The 15,117-nt window shown below is 39.1% G+C and overlaps 1 protein-coding gene across 1 annotated transcript in view; it reads right to left on the bottom strand.

The window, feature by feature from the left end:
• SLC49A3 (solute carrier family 49 member 3) overlaps positions 1-15,117 on the bottom strand; it is a 51,394-nt gene that overhangs the window by 22,142 nt on the left and 14,135 nt on the right. The window contains exons 2-4 of the mRNA XM_023506219.2: positions 14,572-14,730; positions 13,618-13,831; positions 979-1,055 (exon numbers count right to left, since the gene is read on the bottom strand). Of these exons, the coding sequence (XP_023361987.1) occupies positions 979-1,055; positions 13,618-13,831; positions 14,572-14,730 (450 nt within the window). The remainder of the gene's footprint in view (positions 1-978; positions 1,056-13,617; positions 13,832-14,571; positions 14,731-15,117) is intronic.

The following is a 15,117-nucleotide window of genomic DNA, read 5'->3' as shown; positions in this document are numbered from 1 at the left end:
AAAAAGTTGGAAGAAGAGATGGTGAGGGAGAATGTCCCAGACATGGGGGAGAGCCAGTAGAAGCAGTTAGGACCTGGGAAATGGAACAGGATTGTTCAGTATTGCTGGACAACAGAATCTGAAGACTAGAAAGACAGAAAGGGTCCAGACCATGAAGGGCTTTGAAAGCCAAAGGATTTTCTAATTTGATCCTATAGATAATAGGGAAGTATTGGAGTTTATTGAATGGGGAGGAAGGGGTATGGTATGATCAGACCTATATTTTAGGAGGATCATTTTGATACCTTAATACAGGAGGGTTGGAGTGAGGAGAAATTTGTCCCCAAGGAGTCCAGGGGTAAAAGGGTGATGGACTACATCAAGATGGTGGCAGGTCATAGCAGAGAAAAGGGAAGTTGAAAGAGATATTGTGAAGTTAAAAATGACAGGCGTTGGTAATAAGACTTGACACCAAAGGCTGACTGGGAGATACTCTGGACAGGTAGCTGTAGGGAAGTTAGGAAGAGGAGAGTGTTCTTTTTGTTACTGTTCCCTTGCATTTTGTTTTCTCACTCATTTACTTTCTTTTTTTTTTATCTGATTTTTCTTGTGCATAAGAGAATTGTATAAATATGTATATACATATTGGATTTAACATATATTTTAACATGCTTAACATATATTGGATTGTTTGCCATCTAGGGGAGGAAGGAGGAGGAAAATCTGAAACACAAGACTATGCAAGGGTCAATGTTGTCAAATTATCTGTGCATATGTTTTAAAAATAAAAATCTTTATTAAAAAAAAAAGGAAAAGGAAAATTTTGGGACCTGCTGAGTTTAAGATGCCTTTGAGACAGCCTGTCCCATTGTCTACAATATAGTTGGTGATGTGAGACTGGAGGTCAAGAGAAAGGTTAGAAGAGCTGGACCTAAGTCATCAGCCACAGAGAGTCTGAGACTGAAGGGAGCGGGGCAGGATTCAGCTGCTGTGGTTTACCATTAATGGAATATCTTCCTCTTTTTTCACAAGTGCAGGAGACCCCATATTAGCCAGGAGGACGCCCAGAGGGTTTGCTAGATTAAATACAAAATCAGAAGGAGGGTATTTAGTTCTCTGTTCGGGCCTGAAATACGCCATCATTCCATGCCCACTGGCCACCATGCATCCCCCAGCCTTATATCCTGCCCTGTGTCTCTCATCCCAAGCTGGACAGTGCTAACAAAATTGGGCGATCTGAGACTGACCCAAGCCCTCCCCCAAGACTCTCTGACCAGAGGGAGACAGAAAAGGGACGGACCTGAGTCCTGCTCCAAGGGAATTCAGGGTAGGGAGGAGTAGGACTGAAACCTCAAACAAACGTTCAAAAACATGCAAAACTTTATGCCGGGATCCCACCTGCTTCCCAGCTCTCCTAGTAGCCAAGGAGCCATTTTTACAATTTCCCTGAAGTTATAGCAAGTTGCCCGTGGCTCTCAGAGAATCAGCTGATCAGTGACAGCCCCCAAGGCCCAACCCTGGCTAGGGGCCCTGATGCTGGGGCTCTCAGCCTGGCAACCCCTGAATAGACTTATCTGTCTGTAATAAGGAACCCAGGAGACCAAAGCTAGGCTAAATTCAGATGTCCAGATTCCTGGACCTATAGTCAGGGTGGCTGGAAGGAGGAAAGAATGGATTGAAAAGTAGCTAATTCGGTGCCTGTGTAAACCCCTAAGTACAAATTTGAATTATCTCCTCATACTTCCAGGCTTGTCGGGCCCACAAACTCTCTTCAGGCAGGAAAGATACATGACATACATCTCTACACATATAATGCATATACTTAGGCAGATTGTCCCTCTCCTGAACAAGTCCCAGTTGATATGTAAGCCCCTAAACAACTAATACTTCTAGGCAAATTTGTCAAATGTCTCCCATTCAGCTTTCACCTCCCTCTTGAGTCCCATGCTCTCAGCACCTACTTAATTAAATATTTTGAATTAGATGTCCCATAGACACTTCAGACATCAAAAACAGAATTCCATATATATATATATATATATATATATATATATATATATATATATATACTGAGACAATTGGAATTAAATGACTTGCCCAGGGTCACACAGCTAGGAAGTATTAAGTGTCTGAGGCCACATTAGAACTCAGGTCCTCCTGACTTCAGGGCTGCTGCTCTATCCACTGCACCACCTAGCTGCCCCAAATTCCTTATATTTTGCCTCAAATCCACCCCCTTTCTGTCCAAACTACCACCATCCTTCCAATATTCCAGGACTTTGTGAACTCTGAGCTTTTTCTCCTCACTCTTCCTCACCCTCATATATCCATTCAATGGATTTGGCCATTCAATGGCCAAATATCCATTCAATGGCCAAATCTTATTTCTTCCTCAGTCTTTCCCTGTCCCCTCCTCCCTATTCCCATAGCCACATCCCTTTAGCTCCGAGTTACTATTAGAATAGTCTACTAACTGATCTCTCAGTTCCCTTCTCCAATATAACCCCAAGTGATTTTTCCTTTAGCACAGGTGAAGTGGACCAGGATACTAGTGGAATTAGTTAACTCCTCTCCCAGACCCTGCTAGGACATAAAAGAAAGTTGTGGTGTGAACCTGGGAGAGTTAGGATTAATTTTGCTCTCGGGAGATCCATCTGGGACTCAGCTGTGGCAAGAAGAGTAAAAAGGCACTCTAGGATTCTAACAGAAAGCCCCTGAGAGTCCAGGGAACACTCTTTCTGGCTTTTGTGTTCTTATCCTCTGAACTGCTTTTATATTACTCTAAAATATAAGTTAAGTAAAGGACATTTTAAAAAACCCATCAATCTTTGGGTTTATTATAGGAGACTCAGAATAATGATTTTGAGATTAGAACCAACTATATCACATGCTAATTCAATAAACTCCAGCGATTCCCTATTGCCATTAGAATAACAATATAAATTGATCTGTTTGTCATTTAAAGCCCTTTCCAAATTAGCCACAATCTACATTCTTCAAAGGCATGTTTCCTTGTCAAGATGCTCACTGATTCCTTGCTCTGCAGAAATAATATTCTGTTCTCTTAACAGTCTGCTGCTCTTATAGCTCACAACTTTCTCTCTATACATATATAGATGCCAAATTGACTTCCAGTAATTTCCAAATTCCATTATATAGTCCAATATCAGTTTCTCTACTTTATTCAACTATTCTAAATTAGGTTTTTTTTTATCAAAATTTCTCTTTTTTTAATTATTAAAACTTTTTATTTTCAAAACATATGCATGGATAATTTTCAACATTCATCCTTGCAAAACCTTGTGTTCCAAACTTTTTCCCTCTCTTCCTCTCTTCTCTAGTAATCCAATATATGTTAAACACGTGCAATTCTTCTATACGTTTCCATAAATATCATACTACACAAGAAAAATCAGATCAAAAAGGAAAAAATGATAAAGAAAACAAAATGCAAGCAAACAACAACAAAAAGAGTGAAAATACAATGTTGTGATCCACCCTCAGTTCCTACGATCCTCTCTCTTCATCAGAAAATCATTGGAACTTCCCTGAATTATCTCATTGTTGAAGAGAGCTAAGTCCATCAGAATTGATCATCATATAATCTTATTGCTGTGTACAATGATCTTTTGGTTCTGCTCACTTCACTTAGCATCAGTTCATGTAAGTCTCTGCAAAGCTCTCTGAAATTATCCTATTGATCATTTCTTACAGAACAATAATATTCCATAACGTCCATATATGTCTAAATGGTAGACGAATCCCCAGCTTTTTAAAATTCATTTACCACCCCATATAAGATCTCATAACTGAATGTGGGAATCATGAAATTATGATTTGATTTATAAACCTATCTTACCTATATACCTGGGGTCATATAAAAATTTCCCTGGTGAAAAGGAGTCACAAGTAGAAAAAGTTTAAGAAGCTTTGGACTAATCCCTCAAACCCTTAGTGGTCTAATAGTACCCCCTACTGAAGGAAAAAATCAAAAAGAACAAACTATACAAGAACACAGTAAAACAGATAAGTCTCATCCATTGTGGTTACAATTATTTGTTATACTTGGACAGGTTGTATTATACTTTTTGTCTAAAAGGACTGCTTTCACAATTACAAAAATATTTAGTTATTTTTCCTTGGAAGGAAGAAAGGAAGGAAGGAAATAAAAACACATAAAATTAAGTTCCACATGTATTGGACTGCCTGCCATCTAGGGGAAGGAGTGGGGGGAAGAAGGGGAAAAGTTGGAACAGAAGGGTCAATGTTGAAAAATTACCCATGTATTTGTTTTGTAATTAAAAAGCTATAATAAAAAATTAAGTTCCAATTATATGCCAGAAATCATGCTAAGTTCTTCACAAATATTATTTCACTTAATCCTCCGCAATATTGAGAGGTATATATTATTCGTTCCACTTTACAGTTAAAGAAACTAGACAAACAGAGGTTAAGTCACACAGTTAAATGAGTGTCTGTGGCTGAATCTGAATTTCTTGACTCCAGGTTCAACTATATTTACTATGTCATCTAGGTGCCCCTAAAGCAACTTAACAATTTTCAAAGGTTGCAAATATATGCATTAATTTTTCTATTTTTCCCCATTAGAAGCCAGCAAATATATTTAAGGCAAAAATGACCACATTTTTGAGTCAACAGGACAAGGAGACATGATTCTCTTGACATGGGTTCTCCTTCCAATGGATCAGGGACAGTTTGCAACTTTTTACAACCCAGTGAGAATTGACCTGACTGGGTCAAGTTCAGCTACCTGTGAACAATCTGAACTTCTAAGACAGACTGGTTTTCTTAGGACAGACTATACAGTCTTCCACCCAGTCCATACAGGAAACCTTTCTAGCTTTTGTAAGGCCCATAAGAATTTTATGTTCCACTAACACAGTGTTCTTAAAGCCAGGCTAATCTGAACTCTGTGATGAGGCATGAGGAGGAAGTCTATCCTGGCACGTATTTATACAGACAGAATAAAATATTCACCAACTACGATGTCTAAATCAAAGCTTCTTAAACTATGAGTTCCCACTCCATATGGGGTTATATAACTGAATGTGGAATAAGTCACAAAATTATGATTTATTATCAGTAAATGTTTGATTTGTATACCTATTTTATGTACCTACATACTTAAGATTATGCAAAAATTTCCCAGATGAAAAGGGGTTATAAGTGGGAAGAGGTTAAGAAGTCTTGGTTTATATGTATGTGTATATAGTACATAATATTATAATATAATGCAAAATATCATATTATCATGGGATGTAAATGTATACATATATATATATAACACACAAACAAATACACAAACATTCATGCATCCCTAGAGTCTCACACATAGAAATGGACTAGGAAGCAATCTTACACATAATTTAAATAGAAGGAGTAACAGTCTATAAAAGGAAGCTACTCCTAAAGGTGGAAAATGAGGTCAGCAGATGTCAGCCCTGGAACTATAAAATTAAAAATGGATGAGTTTTATCCTTAGGAGGGCCCCCCAAAAATGAGTGAACCTAGAATTTCCCCTAGCTCTTATCGTGGGACCTTCTTTTGAAAAGAAGCCCCAACTGCATTCAGACAACAAGCAAAACTCAGAGGAAGCCACTGTTAAATACTTATTAAGCATCTTCTAGATGCTAGAAAAGACACAAATTTTAGCTAAGATCTAGTCCCTGTCTTTAATGAATTTAAAATCTAGGGGAATGATAAGTCATCAAAATAGATAACTACAGAATTCAACATACAGACAAACAGCATTAAAATAATGAAAACAGGGGAGCCTGAGATGATTTATGTGACCTGAACCATGAAAACAATCTTCACAGCTACTATGATAATGTCAAAGGAGAAAACAGATAACAGTGACTAAAGTAGAATGCTTGCAAAATTAGAATGACTAAGAAGAGATATGAGAAGGTATCTTCTCCCTGATCCCCAATCTTGGCAGAAGTGAAAGGGTAGGAGTGGAACGCTGCATATAATGTCAGATTTTTTCCGATATGTTGGTTAGTTTTGCTGAACTGGGGTTTTTTTTCCCTTCTCTTTTTGCTTCTTTGGGGATAGTTCTCTAAGAGTAGAAAGGGTGGATTATATTAGGGGAAAATAGATTAAGGTAAAAACTTTTGAAAAGGTAGAAATAACAAAGTGCTTGAACAAAATACCTTGTGAAATCCAAAAGGTAAAACCAAAAAATCATGAGATTTAGAAATAGCAAGATGCTCATAAATCATCTTATCAAGGATTTCTTGACTTTTTTTTTATCACAGACCCCTTGGATAATCTGACAAAATCTGAAGACTAATCTCAAAATAATCTTTTTAGATGCATACAATAAACCACCTAGGAGTGCAAACTGAATGTAGTTATTTTTTTAAATGGGAAAAAAAATTAAAGAAAAAATAAAGTTCCTGTGCTCCAGATTAAGGTCATGTACTGACCTGCTCCAATGATCACATTTTACAGATCTATCTAAGAAGTGAAGTGTCTTGTCTGAAATCATATGGGCAGTAAAGAGCAAAGCCAGGATTTAATTTTTAATCTTCTCACTCTTTTTTTTTTTAAGGTTGGATCTCCCAATCTCATTCACCCTGGATGTAGAGTGCCAGCCTAGAGCCTGATCTCACTACTAATCTGCAGGAAAGTTCCAAATCCCTCTGCTTCTAACATGGCCTGATTCAAAGCCCCTTCTCCTCCTCTCACCCCACGTCCTCCACCTCTGCCCTTAGGTAGCCTGGTGGCCCCTCTCTTATTAATGCTGAACTTCATGTAGATGTCTGATAAACTAACCTCTGCAACTCAGAACTCCCGAGTTCAGCCCTCTTTGTAATGGCCAGAAACTGGAAACTGAGTGGATGCCCATCAATTGGAGAATGGCTGAATAAATTGTGGTATATGAGTGTTATGGAATATTATTGCTCTGTAAGAAATGACCAGCAGGATGATTTCAGAAAGGCCTGGAGTGACTTACATGAACTGATGCTGAGTGAAATGAGCAGGACCAGGAGATCATTATATACTTCAACAACAATACTATATGATGATCAATTCTGATGGACCTGGCCATCTTCAACAATGAAATGAACCAAATCAGCTCCAATAGAGCAGTAATGAACTGAACCAGCTACACCCAGTGAAAGAACTCTGGGAGATGACTATGAACCACTACATAGAATTCCCAATCCCTCTATTTTTGCCCACCTGCATTTTTTATTTCCTTCACAGGCTAATTGTACAATATTTCAGAGTCCAATTCTTTTTGTACAGCAAAATAATGGTTTGGACATGTATACTTATTTTTGTATTTAATTTATACATTAACATATTTAACATGTATTGGTCAACCTGCCATCTGGGGGAAGGGGTGGGAGGAAAGAGGAGAAAAGTTGGAACAAAAGGATTTGCAACTGTCAATGCTGAAAAATTACCCATGTGTATGGCTTGTAAATAAAAAGCTATAATAAAAAAAAGAGCCACCCTCTTTAGCTTCCCAGATGGCTGGAATGACAAATGTGAACCACCAGGAACAGGAATCTAATAATTTTGCTATTCAACATGTATTTTAAAAGCATGCAAAAAATGCATTGAACAAATGAGTGAACTCATTGTTTTCTCCTTTGGATTATAATTATGCTCTGATCATAATCCTTAAGTTTAAAAATCTATAAAATGCCTTAGAGCAAAAATCATGTCTTATTCAACTGAGACCCCTAAAAAGTAGCCCATTCCAAGGTCCTGCACATAGTAGGTATAAAGTAATTCAACTCAAATCAATATCTATTGAATGCCTACTACATGGGAAATTCCTGTGAGGGCTCTGAATGGGAGACAGCAATTAATATGTTTCAAATCAGTTCTTTCGCTGGGTGTAGCTGGTTCAGTTCATTACTGCTCTATTGGAGCTGATTTGGTTCATCTCTTTGTTGAAGAGGGCCACATCCATCAGATGTTGATCAAATGTCCTTAAAGTACTCACAGGGGATAGAAGGTACATACAAGGCAAAACAGCAGAAGTACCATGTGCGGAATATGAAGGATTATGGGTGTTGAGGGCAGGGAGAGAATGGAAAGAATACTGGCTGAATCTGAATTCTTCCACTTAAAACCTGGATCATCTTGGGCCAGTGCCTCCACCTCACTAATATTTTAAGTTGAGGAGGTTGGACTAGAGACATTTGAAGTTCTTTCCAATTGCAGGTACATGATCTAGCTATAAATTCAAGAAATTTAAGAAGGCTTTTGAAGAACAGATGAAATTTTGACCCATGGTGAGATTTGGAGAGTATACAATGAAAAAGTTTTTTATAAAATAATAGCAATCTTGTAAAGACAAAAAGTTTAAAAGACTTAGGAATTCTGAACAACACAATGACCAGCTACAATTGCAGAGAACCCAAGATGAAACATTCTACCCACCTTCTCTTAGATGGACTTGGGGCACCCTGAGTCATTCACTATTAACGTTGTTGTTTTCCTAACGTGGCCAATGTGGGAGATTTGTTTTGTCCAACTACTGCTGTTTGTTTTTTCTTATTTTCTCAATTGGAGATGGGGTAAGAGAAATGAGTAGGTGAACAAATATAGATCTGAACTTTTTCAAAAACAAAAGGATTATTTCTTATGAACACTGAGGGTTACTTGTGAGTCAAGTGGAGTTATTCTATTTGAGGTCCTATTTACTTGTTTGTCTCTTATTAAAGGAGAAAAATTAATTAGCTAAGTGTCTCTAAAGAAAAATTGTTGGAACACCAGGAAGTCCAAATGCCCTCATATTCCTGGATGGGTTGCAACAGAGAAGCCAGACTAGAAAATGAACTTAGCCCAAGAAATCTAGACAGACAAATCCTGAAAGCAATGCAGAGGTATAGTTTGTTATAAAAAAAAAATACTTTTTTCTTGTTTTTTTCATCATTCAGTTATATCCAACTCTTTATTAGTCCATTTGGGATTTTCTTGGCAGAAAATTTGCCATTTCTTTCTCCAGCCTATTTTGTAGATAAGGAAATTGAGGCAGAAAGGATTAAGGGTCTTGCTCAGGGTCACAAGCTAATAAATGTCTGAGGCCGGTTTTGAACTTGAAAGGATAAGTCTTCCTGATTCCAGGACTGGTTCTCTATGTACTATGGCACCACCTGGCTATTTATACTATTTTTCTTAACTGGGACCAATAGCTTTGTAGCTGCCCCCACACTTAATGAACCAAAAGAGAACAGGTTCCACCTGGGGCTTGGCCAGAATATCCACCCAAATGTCGACAACAGATCAGCATCTGATAAACCCAGAAAAAGCAAAACTGGACAAAAGATTCATTATTTCACCAATAGACTTGGAAAACAAGTTAGAGACTTGATAGGCACAAGATTCTGAGTGGCAACTTACACCACATGCCTCCTTGTATTCTAGCCAAATGAGAAACATAAACATTTTAAAATGTTTTAAGTGGAATGAAATATTTATCATAACCATGAAGGAAAGGTTCCATAAAAGGAACTCTCAGGATAAATGTCAATAACTACATGAAAAAGTTTTAAGTTAAATAATAGAAAATAACAGAAAAATAGAAAAGATTCACCACAATAGATAGATAAAATGTTTATATCTAAAACAGATAGGGATAGACACTGGATCTGTGATTTAGGTTTTGTTTTTGTTTTTAAATCAGAATAAGGAATTCCAAATGAAGAAACTTCCTTTAACAATGCAGGTTAACACCCATTCTGCAACTTATAGTTTTAGAGAATTGCCTAAAACACTGAGAGAAGTTATGTGATTTGCCCAGGATCACACTGTCAGGATGTGTCGAACTTGCCTCCAAGTTAAGCTCTGAAGCCACTAACTCTCCTAAGACACCTAAAGAACTCTTGTCAAAGATCCCCATCTGTAACAAATAAATAATCAAAGGATATGAACAGACAATTTTCAAAAGAGGAGTCATTATAATACTTACAAAAATAATCAACCACATCAAAGTTATCAAAGAAATATACATTAAAGTAACTTTATGTTGTAACCCCCTGTCCCTTAAACTAGAAAAAAGATTTTAACATCAAGGATAAAATCATAATTTTAAGAAGCATTCAGTCTGGGAAACAGAAGTTTTCTTTTTTTCTGGCATGTCTAACAGCATGTCACAATCAGATCCACTCTTTTTTTTCCTCTTTGTGGACAAAGTTTAGAAATAAATTCATGGGGCAGCTAGATGGCACCGTGGATAGAGCACTGGCTCTGAAGTCAGAAGGACCTCACTTCAAATCTAGCCTCAGACACTTATTACTTCTTAGCTGTGTGACCCTGGCCAAGTCACTTAACCCCAATTGCCTCAGCACACACACACACACACACACACACACACACACAAAGCTTGAAAAAAAGAAAGAAATTCATTCAGTCTATTGTGTGGAGACAGGGAAAGGGGAAAGAGAGGTGGGGCTAGAAAAAGTCACAAGACATGGTAGCATTAGCAGAGAACGGATTATTGGTAATGGGCTGAAAGTAGAGGATCAATGGAGGCAAAGGGAAAGAGCAGATCTCTTAAATTCAGGTGACCAAGCAAGCTCAGGAGCAAGGAGCAAGAAGTCCCTTCATTTATTTGGAAGAGGAACTGATATTCAGGGAAGCTGTGGTCTAAGGCTCAGGGCTAGAACCTTCACAGGGCATTCTAGACAAAGGGAAGGGAATGTGCTCAGGATATATTTGGAAAATATAATGCAGCCTGGATTTTAAAAAGGGGAAGACGTGAGGGTAAGGGCGGAAGGTAGCTTGGGGCCACAACATCAAAACCAAGGCAAGATGTTTGAACTTAGTTCAGAAGGCAATGGAGAAGTGGAAGGTTTTTGAGTAGAGATATGCAAAGATCAGATTTGTGGAAATTTTCATCAAGCAAATTTATCTGCTAATCATGATGTGTTGATGAATCAGAAAAAAAGATACGTTGTTCCAGACATAGAATAGGATCCAATTGCTGTAGTTCAGATGGAAATCAAAGGACAATTTAGACTAGGGTGACTACTTTGTGAATGATGGCTAACATTTTTCAAATAGCTAGCATTTATAAAGTGCAAAAGTTATCTCACTTGAGCCTCATGAGAAACCTGGGAAGTTATTATTACCCCTATTTTACAGATGGAGAAACTGAGGCAAAAGGTGGTTAAGTTACTCGCCCAGGACCACATAGCTAAAAAGCATATAAAACCAGATTTTAACTCTGGGCAGAGCCAGAGCTCTGTCTACTATGCCACTTGATAGACTAATGAGAAAGAATGGATGATGAATGAAACAATGGACATACATGTATACTTATTGTGTATCTAATTTATATTTTAATATATTTAACATCTACTGGTCATCCTGCCATCTGGGGGAGGAGGTGGGGGGTAAGAGGTGAAAAACTGGAACAAGAGGTTTGGCAATTGTTAATGCTGTAAAGTTACTCATACATATAACCTGTAAATAAAAGGCTATTAAATAAAATAAATAAATAAATAAAATTTAAAATAAACTAAGGATTATGGAAAAAAAGAAACAATGGACATAAACATCTATAAGTGAAAAATAGAATAAAAATTATCATCAGTTCAAGTTTATATGCAACTGTTTTCCTCATGAAAGTAGAGAAAGGACTCCTAAACGAGAGCTTCCCTTCCCAACTTTCCAGCACCAAGACCTCCTTCCTTCCCCCATTACATAAGTCAGATTCTCATTACACTTGTGCTTTCAACCTCAAGACAGAAATGAAACTACTTTATCTCACAGCCACCAGATAAACGCCACTGCAGCACGGGGCAGCCTGCCAGATTGGCTCTCGGGAGGTCTGTCGCCGGCCCATGCGAGTCCCCATCAATCACCCTTCTCTCCCACAACCCTCCGAGACTGGCCACCTACTCCCTTCCAGCTGTTCCACCTACTGTTCCTGAGCAAGGTGTCTCCTCCCACGCCTGCTAAGATACAAGTCCACCATCTGTCAACATCTGCATTTCACTCCTACACAGTTCATGAGATTTTCTAAGACCTTTAAAGGTTCATAACTGCAGCAGAAAAAATAAAATTAAAAATAGAAACCATGAGGAAAATCATAACCATAGGATATCTTAGTTTTTATAATACACAATTGTACAGACAGGTGTGGGGGTTCACCGGTGGAGGGAGCTCCCAGAGGAGGAAACCCCTCTACCAATGTAGTCTGGCTCCTTTTCTTTAACTCGCATTCTTAGAAAGCTGCCTAGAGAGCACTGAGTAGTGCAGTTGTTTGCTCAGAGCCAGGACCCAGAGGCTCATTGATTTCAATGCTATCTCTATCTACTATATCAGGTTGCCTCTCATCATGCACTCTTAGGGTTCTGAGCTCTGCCAGGGTCTCCTCTCCTTTGCACACTCCTTTCTGACGGGAACTGGTCTTGGCCAATCTTGGTCTCTAAGGGTGGGGAGGGCAACACGCTTGCCAAACATTGGTGGAGCACTGAGGGAAGAAATATGACTATAACTATACCTAATTAAGAGTTGGCAGTCAGTCAGTGATAAGCATTTATTAAGCACCTATGTGCCCGGCATTGTGCTAGGTTAGGCCCTGGACTTGACAGAACTCGGAATAGAGGGTACAAAGATATGGTGTTGTTTTCTTGTGTACCAAGAATTTAGAAGGAACTTTTAAGACCATTTAATCCAACAACCTCAGGTTATATAACATAAGTAATGTCAGAGGTCAAATTTGAACCCAAGCCCTCTGATTTCAAATCTTTTCACTAAATCACAGTTGACATCTTTACAATCCCTGAGTAAAGAAAAACCCAAACAGAAAATTCAGGGAGATACATAAAGACAAAAATGAACAGCTCCTGCCCTCAGAAAGCTTACATTCTATGAGTAAAAACAAGAAGTATATCTATGTATTTATTAAAAATATATACAATATAACTGTGTGACCCTGGGCAAGTAACTTAACCCCAATTGCCTCAACAAAAAGAAAAAAAAGTTTAAAAATATATACAATATATACAAATTATATATATATATTTATATATATATTATAATATATACAAAGGTAAGCATAAGATTCAGCTTGTGCAAAAAATTGGGATAAAAGATATAATTTCAACATCAAGGCCTTGTAATGTCCAAAGTAGCTAGGACAGAGACAGACACCAAGAACCTCAACTATAAGTGTTTTTTGAATTTGATGTTCTAGATATTTTCTTCTTGGTGGTGTTAAGGGTAGAACCTCCTATTTAAGAGATCATGAGCCTTCACCCTCTGTGTAGACCTTAAGGAATAGCAATAGCTGGCCCTCATGAAAGTAGAGAAAGGATTCCTAAACGAGAGCTTACCTTCCCAACTTTCCAGCACCAAGACCTTCCTTCCCCTGCTAACTCACCTAGAATGGCACCTTCTACAGGAAGCTTTTCCCCATTCCTCCTAATTCTAGTGCCTTCCCATTTATTTTGTATACAGGATGTCATTTGAACATATTTACTTATTGCTCCCTCTCCCTCCTCCTTCCGTCCCCTAGATTATAGCTCCTCAGGGGAAGGGACTGAATTTTGCCTTCATGGTTAATACAGTCCCTGGCACAAGGTAGGCTCTAAACTGCTCATGCACTGACCGACGTCCCTTCTCGGCCGGGAGCATACTCACACATGGTGGCGATCATGTTGGCCGTAGCTCGCTGATGTTCTGGGAACCACAAGGCTGCAAGTTTGGCTGGAGAGAAGACGACCAAGACCTGGGCCACGGCGCAGAAGCTCTGGCCAACCATAAAGAACGTGAAATAGTAATTGTTCAAAATCTTTAGGCAGGGGAAAATCCGGATGGCACTCCCAATGGTATTCAACCAAGCACACAGGATCGTCTGTGAGGAAAAGAGACAGCATACAACAGGGACCTTCTCTAGTTTGATCTAAGTTCCAGCTAGACTAAGAAGCCCAGGATGCCCTGGACCTAAGCACACGGATCCATCTTTCCCAAGTCTTGTACCATTTAAGGAGAGAACCTGACCCAAGGGATAAAGTGCTGTACATGGAATTAGGAAAACCTGGATTCAAATCACACTTGAGATATTTGCCAGCTACTCGGGGCAAGGCAAGTCATCAAACTACTCCAAGACTGAGTATTCTTACATCTTCCACATACTGGTGAGCTCGTGACTTTGGAAGAGGCCCTGGACTTGGAGAGGGCTTTGAGTGGAGGGAACAAAGACATGGCATTGTTTTCTTAGGAGCCAAGAATTTAAAAGGGACTTAGTTTAGTCCAACAACCTCAGGTTAAATAACACAAATAATATCAGAGTTTAAGTTTGAACCCAAGTCCTCTGATTCCAAATCTTTTCACTAAACCAAGGTTGACATCTTTACAATCCCTGACTAAAGAAAAACCCAAGCAGAAGTTTCAGGGGGATACACAAGTATACCTTATTTATCCAGTTCTCTCCTGGCTCCTCCACCCACTTCTACACTTGACCCTGAAGGAAGGGGAAGAGGAACTATAACAATGGCCCTCGTGCCTAGGAGCTCACAGTGAAAGGGGTCAGAGGGACTCACACATCAGAACCATTAGAATGGAAAATTGTAGAAGGAAAAAGGGGGTACTCACTGAAAACCTGAGTCCAAAACAATCCAGGATCCACGTAGCAACTATGCCAAAGGGGATGGACATCACCAGGTAGATAAGCGACAGCCAATTAATCTCCGAAATGGACAGTTGGAAGTAGTGAGCAATTTTGTCGGCCACTGGGGCAAAACTCAGCCAAAGCTGCAAAGTAGGAGAGAGCCCTCATGAGCCTGGGTGAGGGAGAAATGCAGATTGAGCTCAAGAGCAGGTGTCCATGCCTGTGAGGGACACCCCAAGAAGAACACCAGAATCAAAAAGCAATGTCTACTGCACACTAAACAGCATCCAGGGTTTGGGGGTGCTAGAATCAAACACAACTGCCAAACCAAGGCCAGAAATCATCACTGGCCACTGATCTGGAAAGGTTCTGGGATCACCTGCACTTAGGAAAAGCATCTCCCCCTGGGAGACACTAAAAAAGTCTCAGCCCCCAAGAAGCTCCCAGTCTGGGGATAAAAAAGAAGCAGGGAGGAAAAACAGAAAAGCACCGAGAAGAAGGCCTTCCTGGGCTGGCCTCCAGACTATGTA

The sequence above is a fragment of the Sarcophilus harrisii genome, chromosome 6 (genome assembly GCF_902635505.1).
Source record: "Sarcophilus harrisii chromosome 6, mSarHar1.11, whole genome shotgun sequence".
Classification (NCBI taxonomy): domain Eukaryota; kingdom Metazoa; phylum Chordata; class Mammalia; order Dasyuromorphia; family Dasyuridae; genus Sarcophilus; species Sarcophilus harrisii.
Note: the sequence above shows the minus strand (reverse complement) of the source record. Positions and strands in the feature narration are given on the sequence as shown.